A 19,671-nucleotide genomic window follows, 5' to 3' on the forward strand; every position below is an offset into this window, starting at 1 on the left:
GAAAAGTTAAAAAATGCATTGACTGAATTCGATATGGGACTTATCTAACGGCAAACACACAATTTAAAGGCACAGAAAAATCAGATGTTAGGAGCCTGTAGATTAATTTGTTCAATCCAGCCTATTTATCATCAGAAACCCTCAAGGCTCAGATAGCCTCACAGGCTGGACAAGCATACTAATTCCAGGCAGATTTTTTGATGTAAGAGGGACCTTAGTAATGAAGGGAAACTACACCTCCTGCTGCCCTGTTTTGCATCTCAGTAGGTTCCCTGGAAGGCCCAAACAGACCAGTCCTGGAGGATCCAATGGACCATCACTGAGACATGAAGGTCAGTGTTATTTCTTTGAGGCTCTTGTGAGTGCCCCAGGAAAAATCAGAGAAGTCAAAAGCTAGCCATCACTTTTAAAAACGTGCCATTGTTCTTGGTTTCTGCCAGAGGTAAGTAAACATCTTGTAAAGTAAATATCTGTTGTATACACAGTGTTTCCTGAAATAAGTGTAAGGAACACGGCAGATGCTGAGATTACACCTTTCTCTTTTTTCTTTTTTTTTTTTTTTTTAACTAAGGGAGGTTTTAAAAGAGGCACAAGAGCTGGTGTGACCCAGGAAAGCCCTACATCAGGCAGACCAGCTCCACTTCACTGCTTAGATGCTTCTACAAGCCAGTCTCTTCTGATCTATTCAGGTTGAACCTGCTTTAGTCTCTCCCGAGCTCCTCTCTCCCAGACCCTGGGAATTCAGGTAATCACGCTGGATAAAAATAGCTCAGGCTGATGCAGCTGTGATGCAAGTCAAGGCTGCCAAACGCATCACGTTCCCATGGCAGGCACAGGCTCCTTGGTCGGCGCATTTCTCACGCACCAGAGACCAAAATGAGACCCGGCGAAGGTGCAGGGGGCAGGACTGAGGTGCAAAGCAAAGGGCACCTTCCCAGGAGCGGGAGATGGAGGAGGCACCGGATTCAACCAGGGCAGTGCTCAGGAGGTGAGCGGGGAGCCGAGCTCAATACTCACTACAAACTGACTATTGACTTTTTCTAAGATCTGCTTCTCGTTTAGCGCCATGGATTCGCCTTTCCTCTTCTTGATCCTCTTCTTCTCTAATCTCTTGCAGGCGTACATCTTCCCCGTCGCCCGCACTTGGCAGGCGCAGACCTGCGAATTAGAGAGAACAATTGCTGGGTAATTCGAAGCAAACGCTGTGTCTGGGCTGCACTTTGCTCCTCACAATCTCTTCTGATTTAGTCCTTTTAAGGCGAGAGACCGAGGCTTAGCGAATAAGGCTTGGGCGGGGGCAGCAGGGGGAACCGACTACTGTTTCCAAACCTGCTGTGTAATACTGGTTTAATTATTTCACTTTCCTCCGCCTGCTTCCCTATCCCACCTCCTTTTGTCTGTGCAGATTGTGATCTGCTCGGCCACAGCCCGCCTGCACCTCCCCTGCCTCTCCAGCGACCTCCAGCCACCAGTAAAACACAATTAAGGGTGTGGACCCTCATTCAAATGTGAGTGTAACATCCAAACACAAAATAACCCTCAGAAGTGTTCTTTTCGGATTACAGTGTCCCGAGGGGTTAAGTAAAACTGTCAGCAATTAATGAAAATCAGCCTCTGTCGCATCAGGCTCCTGTACCTGCAGCGCCTAATAAGTAAGAAACACTCTTTAACAGAAAGTTTCAGAATCACTCACCTCCCCAAAGCCGCCCTTCCCCAGTACCCTGTACTGCCGAAACGTGTTTTTCGTTACTGGTTGCCTGGAAGAAAAGGAAATAAATAAATAAATAAATAAATAAATAAATAAAAGGCACGCTACATTTAATGCACTCTCAGTGATTTATTTATTTCAGAGCATACTTTTGAAAAGCAAAATAGATAGATATTACATAATCACATTATCTCAGGGTAATCATATAATATAATATAATATATAATTATGTAATTACATTACTTCAATACTATGTATGGCTTGAACTTTTCAATTCCAACATATTAAGCTGTAATAAAATACAACACATTAGTGAGTCATCAGGATAATTTCTGCTAGCATCTTAAGACCAAGGAGGGTTCTGAATCTCCATTATACAGCTTTGGCTTTTGTTAAGCAAAGAGGGGGCCTGAAAGCTTCCAACAAGATATTAATTCCCATGATATATAGGATGGTGTAACACATGGCTTTGTTTGGTGTGCAAGATGAGAAAAAGAGATCCACTAGAAAATATTTCTGGTGTCTTAAACAAAACATGAAACTGATGTGAACCAAGGAAAGAAACAATCCTGGGAACAGGAGAGGTAGATTTATGTGGGAGAAGAGGAAGCCAAGCTCCAAGCCAGCCCGTCCCCCCTGGGCTACCTGCCTCCTGGGGGAGTGAGTGTCACAGGCAAGAAGGGAGCAAAAATCAAATTAAGGGTTAAATAAGTCTGTCTCTGAGGGCAGAGTGCTCCCTAACAACCACGAGACATGATCTCTGTGCAATCTCACAGGCTTCCCACAAAATCTGCTCCACCAGAATGGCTCCAGACCCACATCTAACTTTTACTTTGCTACCACAGAGGTTTTATAACATGACAGAGAAGAATTCTAGATTCGTAGAGATCCGATTTTGTATCCACCACTCCATCTCCAAAGTTTTACAGCTATCTTAGCAGTGGAAATGGATATTCCTCCCATCCTTGTTCCCCTCTGGCAGGTGGCCAGCCTGCAGAGGGAGCACAGTAATGTGGCTGTTCCCACCACAGGGATGATGAGGTTGATGACAATGAGGAATAAATGTTAAAGTGAATAGTTTCATTAACGTCCATTATTGTTTTTCGAAGTGGAAGAAGAAAAATAATGGAGAAGGTCAAAGCTAGAAGAGGAAAAGATGCTATTTTCAGGCTTCTGCGAGGCTGCTGCAAATGCTGTTGGGGTTAAAAGCAACAATTAGCAGTGATAACTACATGTTCAGCAATGTCCCTGGAATAAATGGACTGTGTGACTGCTCCGTTAGAGCCAGTAGGCTGTCAGAAGGAGCTGGTGATCACTCCATGCTGCTAACATCTCTGTGCTAACCTAAAAGCAGTTCTCCCAGCTTCTTAAGCCAGGCATATCCAATGGCTTGTCCTAGTTGTTGGGGGAATGGGAAAAAAAAAAAAATCCTCAAAGCATTTCAGAAAATTCCTTATCCCAGAGGTGAAAACAGGCAGGAAATAGCCTGGCCAGAGACGAATCTTCCCATGGTTTTTTTTTAATTGAAATGGAAGAATAAATGCTGGGCTCTGCGAAGATGGCACGTGGAGCATGTCCTGGCACAAAAGGGCCCCTCTGCCCACCCCTCCTGTGCAGCAGCTCTGCAGCTTTCCAGGGAGAGGAACTGGCCCAGCTCCTTTGATCTCCGAGGCCTCCCGCTGACACACACCGCTGGTGGCTCCTGCCCTAACGCATCCGCCATAATTAATCCCATTTGTGGAAACTGGGTCTCCTCTCAGCTCAAGGTCACTGTTACCCAGCAGTGAACGTCTGCTACAGCCCTCCCTGACAGGGAAAAGGCAGGACCCCCTTTCCTCGCAAATTAATACCCACTAAGGCTGCTTGGTTATTAAACGTGCTCAGAAATGTCGAGCAAATACATATGGTTTGAGGACCCTCTCTGTTTAGAGTGATGTAATAACAGTGACAACTGGTGCAGAGAAAAAGTCACCATATTCAGAAAAGACAACGGAAGTTGCTGAATGAACATTAATCATACCTAATACACCTAATGTACCTGATACCATTAAAGGGCCAAACACTCGAGCTGTAGAAGCAAACATATCAGATTTTTGAGCATATTCTATGTACTTTGCATGGAAAGTAAAAATAAACATTTTTATTTATTTTCATTTAAAAAGAAATAAATCTTGTGACAACTTACCTTTCCAGCCACTTCCACTGAAGAAACCTATCGAAGTACATGCTGCTTAGGTATTCTTGGAATGGTTCCCCACTGAGGTGGTCAAGGACAGATCTATCTCAGATGAAAAGGATATATAAGCATTTTATAATCCTGAACTTGGAGGCAAAAGAGAAACAAAACAAGAGGAAAAAAAATCCAGACTTCTCATCTGCTAGGATTATTTTACTTTCACTTTATTTTTCACTTTATTTTACTCCCAGTTTCAATCTTGCAACAAAGTGATATGTTTGATGTATTTCATAACAGGAGGCCTTATACAAGCTGAGCAGTAATATACACTGAAAATTAATAGGGCAACTCCCATTGGCTTCAATGAACTTTTCCAGAGGTTGTTAGCCACTAGACAACAAATGTCTTTACTTCTGTTACTCAATTAACACTACTCCCTCAGGAACTGAGCTCCTAAACCTTGGGGGACGTTTATATCTGGATAGAGAATTTCTGGCTGAAGCCCATCTCTGCCAAAGAGGCTCCCTCAGAGGCACCATTCTGAGTAAAAATATCAATTTCAATTCCTGCTACACAGAAGAAGGAGTACATGTGACTGAAGTCAAAGGGGTTTTCCCAACAGCTATGTACTTTGTAGAGCAAAACAGAAGAAAGAAAAGTCTGAACAGGGATATGGATTTGTTTCTGGACAAAGAACAAGCATTTTGGGGCTCATGCAGTGGGTGCAAAATCTTTTGCATAATGAAAAGGAATAAAGGAATAAAAAGGCCAGTCTGCAAACGTGAGAACAAAGTCTGTTGCTTGTGACAGGCAGCCAGAGACCATCAGGCATCCCATAAGAGAGGCCAAGGGTTCAGAACTAAGCAAAGAGGGGCTGAGCTGAGCCAGCTGACTGAAATGAAGGTGGTTGCACTGTTTGCCAGGGGGCTGTTCACCTGCTGCTGTTGGTCCTTGCCTTGCTTACCCACCTCTGCCAGCAGCACTGGCAGGACAAAAGTTGGTTTGGGGTGAAAAATGCCCATTAAAACAGGAGTATTTCTGTCTTGGTGTATACAGACACTTTTGTGTCCATGTCTAAGGGTATACAGACACATTTCCAGATTTTGCTGGAAGGAGGAAAGCCTCTCTGAAGGACTACTCTAGTTTGGGAATGGATAGTCTATGTCTTACCCTGAGGCAGTTCTAGACCTGAGCAGACAAGTCATCATGAATAATGTGTCTCCCCTGTTCCTGAGCTACTATTTTTGGAATTTCTCAGCTCTTAATTTTTTTTTTTTTAATTCTTGCACCCTTAGTTTGGAGCAGGCAGGTAATTGCACACACTCAACAAGTCAAATTTTTGTCTTCATTAGCTTTGACTGGACACAGATAATACAGTTCCCCTAATGGATTCAAGCTTACAAAATAAAATAAAAAGTAAGTCTTAGATGTGCAGTTTTAAATGGAGGCAGGAGCAGACAGTCAAAATATTAAAGGTCAAAGCAGGAGTTAGAGTTACACATGAATTTTTCTTGCAGACTGATTTTTATTTATGAAGATGTGAACGACACTCATCCCTGTCCCTACTCCTACAGGACAGCAGGCTTCATATTTGTATGTATGCCTCCCTTCTTTGGTCTGAACTCTTTCAAAATTAACGTTATTCAATACCAGTAAATACCAACAGCAAGTTTTTAAAAGTTCCTTTTGACCTCATTTCAGTCCGTGTGAAATGACCAGCATATTTATTACCAGGGCTTCAAACCTGGCTCATTTATCTGCTTTAGAGATGAAGGAATGGCCGTGGGTGAATGCGGGCCTGCATTAAGTGGTGTCCAATGCTCGCCTCTTCCATTCAGTTAATTAAAAGCCCCACGTATTTTAGAAGAACAATAGCTGCCTTTCAGCAGTTGTTTGCTTTTGAGTTCCCCCTCTTTGGCAACAACGAAGTGCATTTTAGAGGGAACTGTCAGCTTTCAAAGCGATTGGAGGACTGGGAGCAGGCATCAGGGGGGGTTGTGTGGAGCACAGCTCTGCCTTTGTCGCTGGGACTGGCACACACCAGCGGTATGAGCTGCAGAGCATCTCTACACGGCACCCGCCACGCTCTAAGAGAGGGCCAGAAATAACCCACAGCTCCTACCAACGCAAAGAATAACTGAAAACAGAAAAGGTCAATGAAATGAGTCAAAACAATGAATGACAGCGGAGCGAATGTTACAAATCCCCATTACATCATCCAGGGAAAACAAACCGCGCTCGGCCAGAAACCACATGGGCCGGCGTGTGATGATCCCTCCTTTTCATATTTTCGTTGGGTTATGAGCTACTGGCCAGCGTTTGCAAAGGCAGATCGCATACCTGGAGCTTTAGCACATAATGGCCCCAATCGCCTCCCCGCTGCAGGAACTGATAAGCCTTTTCCCAGACAAAGGGGGAAATAATGCCCGTTGGTTGGAACGCCAAGGGCAGACAGAAAGCATTAAAAAAGTCCCATTCTCCTGGTGAAGATTTTCTGGAAAAGCCATGCGGAGCAAGTCTGCACATTCCTCTGTCTAAATGGACCGTATAGCCACTTAATTTTTATTCACTTTGAAACAGAGATGTTTTCTTTGGATACATTATCATCGTAGCTCTTTTCACACAGCATGAAATCCATGGCTGGTTTACTTGGCTAGAACACTGTCAAATACCTGAAACAGTAAGGGCCTGTGTGTAGTGTATATAATGGCATGGAAATATTTGTTGCATTTTGTTCAGATGAAATGACTTCACTCCTTGTCAGCTATGCCTCCAGGATCAGGAGTAGAAGCCAAAGATACCTGCCTCAGGTTCGAACTGCAGTGTTTCTCCCCACCTGACACATTCCTCACGAGCTGCTGGCTGCAGCCCTGTGATCTTTGGGGATCGAGTTATACTTACTTTGTACAGTGGGAGAACAGCTCTTTGCAGGGGCTGTTTTCGAGTTTCTCCTCTGTCTGCTGGACAAGGTCTTGACTGACTTCGGCAACGTAGGCTGGAGACTGGAGAGAGAAGAGAGGGGCACGTTAAGTCAGTGATGAGGTGCAGATTCTCCTCTCTTAACGTGTAAATGGCACATTCATTATTTATGCCCTGAGCCGCTTCCATTCGATTCCAGCGGTTGTGTAAAAGCAAAGGAGCTTTACGTCAAACAGCAGTAAAATAGGATACCGTGGCAACTCCTCCACATTCCACCCTATCCCCACACTGCTTTTCTGCCTTCTCCTGTACCTTCACCTCCTTGCCCAGCCTCATGAATATGCAGGACACACTCCTTGCCAATTCTTTGAACTGCTCCCTTGCATCCCATGAAAAATGTGCTGGCCTGAACTGTGTACAGGCCATTCTATTAAACAAAAGAGAACTTGCCCAGTGTTTTCACTTCATGGGCAATTCACTGTGCTGTCTGAAAAATCCAGCAAAGCAAAACAAGAGCAGAGCACTGGTGTGCGTGTGTGTGCGTATATATATATATACGTATATATATATATATGAAGATGTTCACAAAAGTGTCTGGATGAACACCTTGGTTCACCCTTAAAAGGAAAAAGAATAATTCAGCAGCTTTAAAATGATATTTTCAAAGAGGAACTTTGCCAACCAAGCACATAAACTCTTTTCATCCTCTCCTCCCTTTGGAGACAATGTACATTCAGCCCCTTCAAAAAGCCCTTGCCAAAGAGAGGTCTCTTGCAGTATGCCTTGATGGTTAACCAGTTTAAGATGTTTGGGATTAATTATCTAAAAAGACAGTTTTTAGGCAGTCTACATTCTTACTCATTGAATGCACACTGTAATTGTATTAAAAAGTGTATATTTGTGTGTGTATGTGCACCTATTTATAGGCAATTCTCCCATTTACATGAAAGTCCCTTTATATAAACAATTTAATTCAGGTATTTACAATAAATCCACCATAGATGACAAAATCCTCTTTCCCTGCAGAAGCCTTAACACTCTGTAAGGTTCCCCATCCGTGGCCATGACCACCAGATGTGCTGAGTGGGTGGGTCACAGAGCATCATCACTCATTCCTGGCCAGATGTTCTCATTAACTCATCCTTAGTTGGAGATGTCTTGGCAAGCACTGAAACACAGTGCAGGCAGAGTTCAAAAACACTGGGAATAAGGACAGAGGAAGGGGCAGAGGTGGAGCCACAGAAAATCCCCAGCATGGGGAAAGCTGAATTAAGTCTTTTATCTTTTCCTTCCCGCTGCTGAAATGTGAATCTGATCCTGCTTGTGACATGAAAAAGTAAGTTTGTTCCACTTGAATGTTTTCAAATAGGAATGTGGTTTAGAGGACTGTCTGTGCATGCTGTGTAATGCAGCCTCACTGTTCAGCCTTGACAGACCATCTGCAGAACGTGCTGGGGATACCTTTGACCTCACCCGAATGTTTCCTCATTTCCTCAATATATTCCTCCATTTCCTCAGCAAAAGATATCTAGGGAACAACTATTTTTAATCACAGACAGAGTAGATTACTAATAATTAAGAAATTTCATAGTTTCTTGAGAGGCAGCTAAGCCCCCATGTTATCATCCAGAAGTTGAGGAGACTGAGACAAAGCCAGACATTCTCAGCTTGATTGACCACTGAGGCTGACAGGAACTGAGAACTGTAGAACAAGTCTCAGTAAACCAGAAAACTTACAGAAATCCTTAACTATAGATGCCCATGATGAAATCTAAGCCCCAGTTTTAGTTCAAGAGAGTAAGTAGAGGCAAGAGTGAAGCAGTGAAAGAACTAGGAAAAAAACTCAGAAGTCCCATTTTCCAGTCCTAAAGCATTGAATCTGTTGGGGGGAAAGAAGAAGGGAAGCAGATTTTAAAAAAAAAGCCTTTTAAAGCAATACTGAGATATAAACCAAAGCCTAATGATTAGCAGTATTTCAGGTGATTTTGGATAGAGATAGATGAATTAATACCTTTCATGTACAGTTTTTGTACTCAGTGGGTAACATTTGCAGCCCAAAGCTGGTATGTGCCTGAGTGAATCCAGTTCAAGATGAACATCTCTCTGATTTACATGGTCCAGAAACACCACTGAACTCCACAGTGTTTGTACTGCTGTGAATCAGGAAGGTTGTCTGAGGTGAATGGAGCAGCACTTCAGGAAAACTGACACTAGAACCTGTAACTAAAGTTACTAGTACCTAAATCTAGAACTTGTTCTACATTTATAGGTCAAAGCTGGAATCCAAAAGCTAAGTACTACACTGCATAATTAGTCATCTAGACCAAGTGACCTGATTCTTACTCATACCAGGCAACTTCATGTCCCTATGGGAATTCATTTCCCAATGAAAGGTAAGTTGCCTTGAGGTTAGTGTTGAAGATCATGCCCAGGATGCATTACTAGAGTACTAAATCCATCAAACTTCTTCTGAGATCAAAGTACATTTAAAAAAAAAATTATAAGCATCAGCTAACTCTTATTCATAATAAGAAATTAAATTCTTGGAGGGAACAGGGGGAAGAACAAGAAAAAGAAATGGTCAGACAATGTGGGAATTATTTAAGAATGACACAAACTGTGATTCCTCTCTCCAAGTTTGTGGGAGATACATTCACCACTGGTTTTTCAAAACCAGTCATTGCTGACCTTTGAATCTTTGCTTCCTCTGAACAAATTGAGGGCCAGCTAACAATATCAAGGTAGGCAAAGACATAACACACTGACATCCTGGACATGGACTAAAGCCTTACAGTGTAGTGCAAACACTTTATTAGACCATTTCATTTTCTATAACCAAAAAAAACTCACCTTTTTTTTTTTTCCAGAGGCTGATAATTTCCAAAGGTTCTGCAGGCCCAGCAAAACATTTTATGTCATTCTGCAACCCCTCCTTGTGTTCAGGGCACCACGTGCATGAGAGAAGCACACCCAACCCTTTCTAATCCTGCACACGGTTCTAGGGAGCCTTTGTATGATCCTTCCTGAGATTTTCCTTGAGACTTCATAGTTCCCACTGCTCCCCTTAAACAGCCATGGATGCCATTTTCCCTGTGTGAGTACTGTGCATACCTACAGCCTTCAAATGTTCAAACAAAGCCAGAAACAATTACAAGCCAAAACCCAACCCACCAACTGACTTTTGCTCCCCTGGAGAACAATTAGGCAGCACAGGTTATGAGTGCAAGGAAGCATTTGGATCCCAAGAGTGAAAGCTTCCAAAGGTAACACTCTGGCCATTTACAGATGAAAAAATTGCTTCTTCCCTGGAGAGGTGCAGAAGATTTCTGCAGCCCCAGTGAAACGGTTATTAACACCATTCTCCTGCTGCATTATGGGCAATGGCTGTAAAAGCAAATTCAGCTTTTACAGGGGAACAGAGACACCTTTTCCAACATATTAAATGTCCTGTGGCAGCTAGGAGAGCAATACACCACGATTAAGACCATTACCTCTGAGTTTGTGACAAAGAATATTCTGCTAACTCTTCAGAAACACCTGCAGAAACCAGTTACATTTTCTTGCATTCAAAACAAAACACTGGGGAGTTTTAACAAGTACAGTCCCATATTTTCTCTAATGGCTATTCTGTTTCCTGAAGGCAAGGAAAGCGATTCTTGAACTCCTTTACAGTAACATAAATCAGAAATTATGCCAGTCAACTCAACAAAGTAACACCAGGGTAAAGCTGATGGAACCTAAACCAGATTAATGGCCAGACTCTGGCAGCACAAGAAGTGCTTAAATTGATCCTACAACAAAAATTTCTCTCATCACGTTATCTTCTTTGACCACACAATGTAATAAGATTCCAGAAGTCCACAGTACTTTCACCAGGTTTTAACCAAAATCTCCTACCTCCTGTATCTTCCCCTTTATGACCAGAAACTGAAAACCTTTGTATAAATATTTTGCTGGCAAAGCAACATCTTGGTTTTATGATGCCTCTTGCTTAATTTTTAAGAAAAGAATGTAACTAGGAATTGCATTAGTGGTTATCTGAGAAAAAAAGAAAAGGGTGCTCAGTTACTTCTGAGTTACTTCTGCACATACAGCACAAACCTGCATGAGCAGAGTTGGTTTATTGTGTGTAATGCTGCTGTTTCCATGGAAAAAGTGCCCAAATGACAAAGGGAACTGAGAGGGATGTGTTGAGACCCCAGCTAAAGACACTCACTCACCATTTCAGAAAACTACAGACAGCTGACAAGAGCACCAAGTGCCTGGAGAGTCGAGAACTATGTCTGGGGAAAAAAAGCCCCAAAGGAAAGCATTGGGGAATTAAATCTGTTTAGTCTGGAAAAGCAAGGGTGAAACATGACAAAGGTCTTTTAATATAAAAATGGTTTTAATAAAGAGGGCAGGGATCAATTATTCTGCATATTCTGCTCTACACTGGGGGAATGATGTGAAGAAATCCACTTAATTGGATATGAAGGCTTTTTTAGAAAAATTTTCACACAGGGAAGCAGAAGAACAGGCATATGAATACTGTGGAATCTGTTCTCAGAGGTCTGAAAGACCTCCAAGGGCACTCAGACATCTGTTGATCATCTAAGTGTATTTGATCTCTGTTCAGTGCAAGAGGCTCTTGAGCCCTCTCCCAGTCCTTTGTATAAATGATTTTGCAAAACACTGGGCTCCATAAAACACAGGCACATGGCATGGCCCTGAGAACAGCTGAGGAAGGGAGTTTGTGTGCTGAGTGCTCACCAAAGGAAACCCGAAGCTCTGAGCAAGGGAATAAGTATCTTCTTTGCAAATGATCAGTCCTGCTTCAAGGACACTTGTCTCCATCGTCACTGTCTCCTAAAGCAATAAATGGAAGAGCCTGCAGAACCCTGAACTTCTGATCAGAAAAAGGGAGAGCTTCGAGTTCAGTCAGACTGCCTTTGCAAGAAAGAGAACGGGGTAATTCTTTATCCTTGCACAGATCCTTTCATCTAAGAACCAGCAAATATTAAAGCTTCATTGCCTGATTAAGTCTTCATGAGCTAGGTGGCAATCTCACAATATTTTACAGAGCAGTGAACGGGAGGTTGAGAGATGTGTTTCGCAGAAGGGCTGATCATCATCTCTAAATGAAATCAAAGAAGCCTCACTGAGATACACGAAAGCTGGAGGTGCTCAGATTCCACAAACCAGTCCAACTGTAGCTTGCAATTAGTGAATAAGGAACAGAAACCTAGAAATCCAGGCTTTCATTTTCTACCAACTCTTGCCAGAGTGGATGTGAGTCATCACAGTACCTTAAAGCACAACTGTTCATCACTACAAAAGCCATATGAACCAGAAGGACACGGCACTCTTTAGACTGAACAGACCTCATGCAAACTTTTGTCATAAACACAATTGCCTTCCTGGCAAGTTTCAGGCATGCAGCCACGACACTGAAACACGAGGAGTTATTTTAAAAGTCACTTGCGTAAAATAAATAATGTGCAGCATATGTTATGTTTCAGGTTATGAAAACATTCCACAACAAACTAGCTTAAAACAATTAAAAATGTTTCATCAATGGACAAAAGTTCAAGGGCATAACTTTTCTCGAGCTGTCTCTGGTTCCAAGCATTTGTCTTAATGATGTGTGTATTTTCAGATGTTGACAGCAACGTTCCACATATAATCTATCTACAAATCTCCAGATTTGCTACTAGTAGAGCCCTCAAAACTATGAAAGAAACAGGCTAAAATGAACTTTCGTGTGAGACGGTGCATGATGGGATGGGAAGAGCTCGCACACAAAAACCTGGAGGTTCTGCCTTTCTCCAGCTGTGGTGTTTCTGCATTTGATCTGCACTCACACGGCCGTGACCCGAGAGCAGCTCTGGGGAGCAATGGTTTGTGTCCAGGCTGGGCAGGCTGACAATGCAATGCCGTTTCTGCTGCTGCTTTTGCAGAGTCACATCGTTCCCCAGATGCTGGAGGAAGGCTCAGCTGGCAGGGGGAGCAGCTACCAGGACAGGCAGCAATGCTGTGACTGTCAGGGGTGACTGTCCTCAGCCCTTTGAGGCAAACCCTCATAAGGAGTCATAAGGAGGACAGTAAGCAGAGAGGTTACTAGGAAAAGGGAGACTGGGTAGATGTATGCAAGTCATGCTGGTAGGCACAAAATCAGGGAGAGACAAGTTCATGTGCTCAGATAATGCACATTTTCAAAGGGGAAAGAAAACGGAAGGCAAAACAGAGGCCACAAAATTGTGCATCTTTGCACCTCCGAGGCTTATCTGCTCCTTGTGGCAGGAGATTCACCCCGAGAACTGGCCTGTGGTGTCTCCACTGGGGTCTGCACTGCTGCCCTGAGAGCAGGGAAGACACCAGTGCAGGGCACAGCGTGGGCTCTGCTCTCCCCACTGCAGGGAGACATCTGGAGCCACTCTGGGTGCCTGATGTCACCTCAGCTCCCCACTTTGGGGGGTCAGGGGCAGGCCAACGCCAGCTGAGATCCAGTGCCATTGACAGCCTGGGAAGTTCTGACCGTGCAGCTGGGGACTGACAGAGGGGAAGCACGAAGGGGCTGACAGTGAGAATCCAAGAGTGCTCTAGGTTGGGAAAGACCTGCAGGATCACCAAGCCCAACTGAGAAATGCAGAGGGAAGTAGGGGAGGAGGAGATGGAGTGTCTTGGTTGTAGATTTTGGGAAGTCCCTGGTGAGAGAAAGGACAGCTGTCACAGCACATGCAGCCTCCTGATGCTTTTTGGTGTTACGCACAAATATGTCGGAACATTCTTTTGCCTTGCCCTGTGTCTGATCTTATCTGTTCAGTTTTAGCTCTGTTTGTAGTAAACAGCCAATTCTACATCAGGAGCAGCTGCAACACTTTAAGTCATCAACTTCTGCATTTTCTTTTTACTTTTTTTTTCCCCTACCACAGTCATTTGGGTCTGTATGAGGCAAACCAGTAAAGCAAAAGGCTTCATAATTTCAGGATATTTGCTTTGAGATGACAGATGTAGGAATTGGCAGTGAGGTGGACAGGGAGCATGGAAGGCAGCTGTGTTATTAGTAGCAATTTATCCATTATGACAGTGTGTAGACATGATACCTAAGTGTGGGGGCCTGTAATGCCAGGCACTATGTACACAGGTCATGAGAGTTAGAGCTTCCAAAGCCAACTGATCTCACCAGCCCTGAGAGTGGGAGGAGAAGACAAAGACATGAAATGCCCCATCCACGATTACAGAGTGGGTCAGTGGCAGGGAAGATGTTGAACCTGGTCCTGTTCTCTGACCACATGGTATTTTCAGCACTGAGGGCAGGATCCCTTGCTGGCAGATCAGTGAAGGGAATCAGCAGTGCCTCTGAACTCTGGGGTTTGTTTGGCAGCTGCAAGCTGATCTGGAGTCATGACAAATCTGTTTTCCCTCATATTCTACTAAACTATCAAAACACAGGTTGACACACAGAAAAACACAATGACTGGAGACAACAGAGCCCTGAGCAAACAGCTGAGCACGTTCCTCTGCCTGGAGGGGTTGTGCTGATCCATCACAGAAGGCCTTGCTCAACACCTCAGTTCTTGCAGGAGATCTGATGGAGCTTCAGGCCCACTCACTTGATCTGGACTCCCTAGGGTGCCTCTTGTGCCTCATCAAACCCACCAGTAGGAAAAGGACAAGTTTCCTCTCTAGATTTCCTTCCTCTTTGGTGCTGGGGTACAAGTTGCAGTCTAGAACTGTGCCCTTCCTTGGAGAAACTCTGCAACCACCAAGGTTTCCTTTCTGATAAGTGCATGGGAAGTATATGAAATATTTTTCAGGGATCTCCTGTTAGTCCAGGGCCTATAGCTATCTGGCTATACCTTGTTTTTTCTCTTCTCATCAGACATTTTTGTAGCTGCTCCTTTCTGGAAACCACGTTTCTGTTCCTGATAGTGGCAACAGCCATGCAAATGGTGTGAGTCAACATGTTTCCTACAGAAAGCTCTTCAATCCAAAGTGTGGTTTCCTTGGAATCTCGACTTATTTGATTCAGAGAAATTTGGGGGGTATAACCACAACATGAGTTTTGGAGCAACAAAATAAGAGAAAAGACTGCTTAGATCAAGAAGGAGAAAATTCTTCCTGGCTCCTATAGGTGATCAGAGCTTAAACACTCAAAGCCCCATAGAAAATAATTTTGAAATAACAAATTGTCCCACGAGACAAAATTTAGTTGCTTCATCATCTTCTTTTGCAAGTCCAGTGAATCAGCTGCAGACTTCATACTCTTCAATTAAATAGAAACACTTACCACAATCCCAACCAGCCGTGGTTTTTTTGGTACAGCTCATTTTAAGGATCTAAACTGGTCAGCACAGAAGATATGCTTTTGACTTCAATTAGTGAAAAATTGGGCCTCACAAGAAGTGCTTGGCAGGATATTTTTCAGTATCTTTGAACCCCAGTCCTTTCCCACACATACTTTTTAAATAATTCTTTAGAAACCTGCTTATAGAGGTTTCTTTGCCAAAGAAACACATTTTTCCTCCTTTCTGTAGACAATAGGTTTATTGGTGGAGGGGTGCTCATAAACCAGCCAGCTGAAATGGGTTCATATAAATTTGCTTTAAAGCGGGCGAAGGGAAACTGTGTTTTACTTGTTGCTTTTTTTTTCTGCCTTAAAAGCACTTTGCACACAGATTAAGGGATGAAAGTAGATGAAATAACCTGTACCAGTAGCTGACAGCAGGATGAGGAGGGTGGCTTTAGAAACAGAGTAAAAGAAGCAGGATTTTCTACCTGCCCCAAAGTTGGGCTACTCACAACCCTTGGAAGTGTCACATAACCACTTTTTTTACCAACCCAGAGGAGCCATGGCTATAGTGCATTACTACAAGCAGCCAGATGTTTGATAAAGCTTTCTGGGAAAACAACAGTATTGTCACTATTAGTAGCAACAAAGATGACAGGACCATTCTGAAAGCTTCTGTTCCCAGGAAGTTTTTTTCTCTCATCACGTGTGCTTAATAGGTTTGGAGAGCATCCAGTGTTCAGCCTCTTATCAGAATCTTTCTACCTTTTAACATGCTCCTGCACTGATGGATAGCCTAAACATTAGCAAGCAAGCTTATATTGCAACAGTCATAACTTGGCTTCCTCTGGTAAACCAAATGTCATTTGTTCCATTAAAAAAAAAATCCCTAAATCTATAAACACTCATTTACAACCTCAACATTACTGAATGGCTTTCCTGCAGGAAAACAAACAGATCCCTGCTTGAATTCACTCCTCTGAGACTTACAAGCCTGTAAACATGAGTAACCCTTCCCTTGCAAGCACTCCCTGGACTGAAGCCCACGAGCTGTTTGCTTTGCATGGAGGCAGCTCATGCACGAAGCCTCATCCAGGCTGTCCTGCCACCAGCTGTGGGGGGATTCTGCAGAATTTGCCTTTGCCTTTTCCCATTAGCAAATGGTCAAATCCCGAGGAAACGCTTGAATGAAGAAACGAAAATCCAAAAGATAACCCAGGATGGTCTGGAGAAGAATTAGGAAGCGAATTAAACAAACATCAGGCAGGAACCAGTGGCCCACGCAGGGGAAAGACTGGAAACACCCAGGAAAGCAAACAAAATCACTGCTGGAAACAGGGCATTCCCTAATCACCTGGGTCACACGGCCCATTAACAGTCATATGGCAACAGCCATCTGCAAATGACCGAGGGGGAAGACATTTATTGTAGGGGATGACATGCTGTTTGCAGTGGCATATTCCACTCTTCCTCAGTTTTGCTTGTTGGACAAACAGCATCTGTGCCACGATAATAAAATCGCTATATGCTTGATTTTTGACTCAGGTCAGAGTCTGACTTGATCAAAAAATAATAAATTAACATACAAGCTGAGGCTTGGCATGCAGGTAAAAGTGACTTTTGTAAGTGTTGTGGCGGTACCGGGAAAAAATATTACACATGAACAGCTTGGAAGTGCCACATATCCACAACTTAAATATGCTGGTTATGTCTAATCCAATTTGTAATCAAAAGACTTGGTTTTTAAATATTATTTTTTGCAGTTATCTAGTGACATTTTAAGGAATGGAAATACATTTGTTTTCTGTGAAATTGAAAGTACTCCCTATGGTAACCCCATGATACCTGGTCCCAGGTTAAAACAGCACACTAACATTATCAGCTTAGTGATTCTTCTAGTTGCATCATCCCAGTCAAAGGTGTCAGCCTCAGGTATCTCATCTGAATTTGCCTGGCCCTGTTGTTGTGAGGCTACTCAGATCCTGAAGCCTACAGAGGTTTTTCCAGAATTCTAATTTCCTGTTACAAGGGAATCAGGTGAGAAATAAGCTGTGTTTTACTTCCATTCTCATCATGTGCCTCTTCATTCTCTTCTTTGTTGGGATCAAGCATGTGGTTCCCCGTTACTGCTTCTGAGTTTAGCACAATGGATCCTGAGCTCAGGAGACATTTGTTGACCCATTATGTTTTTAGCTTAAGAAATCTGAAACTGAACCAACCAGGGAAAGTTGCTGCAAGTCACAGGCAGGGATGGAAGGGCTGGGGAGGTCAGGTCTTCAAAGGGCTCCGTAGCATTGAGAAATTATGCACAGAAACCTGTGTGGATATGCCATGCAAAGTAATTTAATGTTTTCTGCATTACACCAGCACGGAATTCACCTCATCACACTTTATCATCTAAAAGCTGAGACACTCGGAGCCTTCCCAGGTCCCTGTAGCCAGTGGGCAGAAAGAGCCACGTCATCTCTCCAATCCAGATGCCTCCAAGGCTGCAATATGTGTGCTGGGAGCTTAAGAGGCTGGACTCACCAGAGGTCTATTTTAATGTCATTCTGTGCAAACACACAAAAGCCATCTCCTGCAGATTCCTGGATTTTCTGCAAGCCAGTGTTCCAGACAGCTGGAAAAGGCTGATTCCTTTTTTTTCCCAAGTGGGTAAAGTTTTCAGGCAGAAGAGTCTGTTTCTGGGGAAGCTGAATGGTCCTAAAAGGCTGTTGGAATTAACTGCCCTGGCCACTGGGTAATCCCTACAAACTAAAGGGTAAGTTGTGAGGGGTATGCAGAGGGGATAGGGAACAGATGACCCCTGAAATGGAGAGGAGGAAACTATGAGTATATTCATTAGCCAAGGGCAGACAAGTACATCCTTCCTGTTCCCAGATAATCCTGAGCAGACGGCTCTTCATTTGCAGTGTCCTCTTGGATGCCCTGGTTTATTTGCAGTGTCCTTTTAGATGCCCTGGCAGGTCTGGGAGTGGAGCTGGAGCAGCCTGGGGGGCCTGCCCTGCCTCAGCACACAGCTGTAAGCCAGGTTTACTTGTGTGGTTGACATCAATTAGCAGAAGCAAGTTTCCATTTTCTAAAGGGTCAAGTCAGAGTAATTCCAGCAAACACAGGGAAGCCAGAAGGCTTCTGCCCAATGGCCAAAGCATCCCAGTGCTTTTCCTGACCACAAATGACAAACAGTTAAGAAGCACGTGAACCAGAGAGTGTAACCTCTCCAAAGCAACAAGGAAAAGCAGAGCTTCGACTAATAGCACTGATTAGCATAAACCCAGGGGACTTAATGACTCTGGTCTAAACTTTCAACCAGTCTGAGCAAATGCATTGCAAATGCAGCCCTCTGTGAGCCTGAAAACAGGACACCGGACTCCCAGGGACCTGGGCAGCATCCTCGGGACAGGGCAGGCTCCGTGCTGTTTCCACAGGCTCTTCTGCAGTTTGGCACCATTGCAAGAGACAGAAGCCCTCAGTAAGTGTTTAGTTAACTAACATTTGTATTATAAACAGTGGGTAAAGGATGAGGAAACAGGACTTGAGCAAACCGTGAGAAAATGCCTTTTTGCCTGAGACCACAGCAAAGGGACTCCTAATCAAGGCAGCCCTGTGATTTTTCAGATTCCTCTGCCACACTGTATTACAGCCTAGCCCCAGTGACAAACGCTTATTAAACAAATTCTGACTAGAAAGCATTAATGTGAGTAACAAGGTTGCCGTTCTGCTGCTCAGACACTTTCCCAGAATTGAACTTGGGAAAGATGAGCTTATTCAGAAAGCACAGTGAGAAGGTACTTTGCTGGACTAAGAAGACACAGTGATCAGTGGAGATATTGATCGTGCTGTCTCGGCAACAACAACAAAATTATGCATTGATTTCTCTGGAGACTGGATTACGTATTGATTATGTGAGCTGCAAAGCACAGGCCTCAGTAATGCTATCATCCCTGCCTGAAATGCTGCTCCTAGAGTAGTGAAGTCAATAGAAAGGGGAGATGAGAAATCCATCGAGGCAAAGGGTGAAGTCCCAGGGTAATTAATTAAATGGCAAAATTCTCCCTGGCTCAAGCCGTGCCAGGATCTCTACTTAAGTATTTAGCATCCTGAAAAGTCTCCTGATAGGAACCCAAAGGACACAGTGAATAAAGCTTTGAGCAAGTAAATAATTCTAGCCCATCCCGAGTCCACGTAACACACTGTGTTCAGACAGGCACTTCATTCATTGCCTACTCCAACTGGGGCATTAATGAAATGCACAGGGTTTAGAAAAATTTGAAAACTATCTGTGGAGATAACTCTTGGACAAAGTCTTTAGGGTTTATAGCCAGCAAAAAGCGATATTGTGCTGGCCTTTTATCAGCAAGATAATAAGCTTACAGGGGGACAGACTCTCTGGATATAAGTGATATAAGCTGAATTTGTAGGAGAAAGGTAACGAGGTAGAAAACAGTCCCTGAAGGCTCACCTTTCAAAACACAAAGCTTCTGTCTCGTATTAAACTCTGCAGATTGCTTTACAGAAGCTTAATGTTTCTATCTTTCAGTGCTTCCCCTCGGAGTGACATTCAGCTTTTGTTTTGGCCATTCCAAAAACTAATTA

The 19,671-nt window shown here is 43.6% G+C and overlaps 1 protein-coding gene across 3 annotated transcripts in view; it reads right to left on the minus strand.

Moving 5' to 3' along the window:
• Window positions 1-19,671, minus strand: part of GRK5 (G protein-coupled receptor kinase 5) — an 86,051-nt gene that overhangs the window by 20,157 nt on the left and 46,223 nt on the right. For 2 of the 3 annotated variants that reach the window (XM_018078502.2, XM_029962020.1), the window contains exons 3-6: window positions 6,786-6,886; window positions 3,894-3,986; window positions 1,694-1,757; window positions 1,018-1,158 (exon numbers count right to left, since the gene is read on the minus strand). In XM_018078502.2, coding sequence (XP_017933991.1) covers window positions 1,018-1,158; window positions 1,694-1,757; window positions 3,894-3,986; window positions 6,786-6,886 — 399 coding nt within the window. Of the gene's footprint in view, window positions 1-1,017; window positions 1,159-1,693; window positions 1,758-3,893; window positions 3,991-6,785; window positions 6,887-19,671 lie in introns of those variants that run through there. The other variant, XM_025895752.2, reaches the window with a different exon arrangement.

This window comes from Manacus vitellinus, unplaced genomic scaffold, assembly GCF_001715985.3.
Source record: "Manacus vitellinus isolate BGI_N305 unplaced genomic scaffold, ASM171598v3 scaffold_40_pilon, whole genome shotgun sequence".
NCBI lineage: Eukaryota > Metazoa > Chordata > Aves > Passeriformes > Pipridae > Manacus > Manacus vitellinus.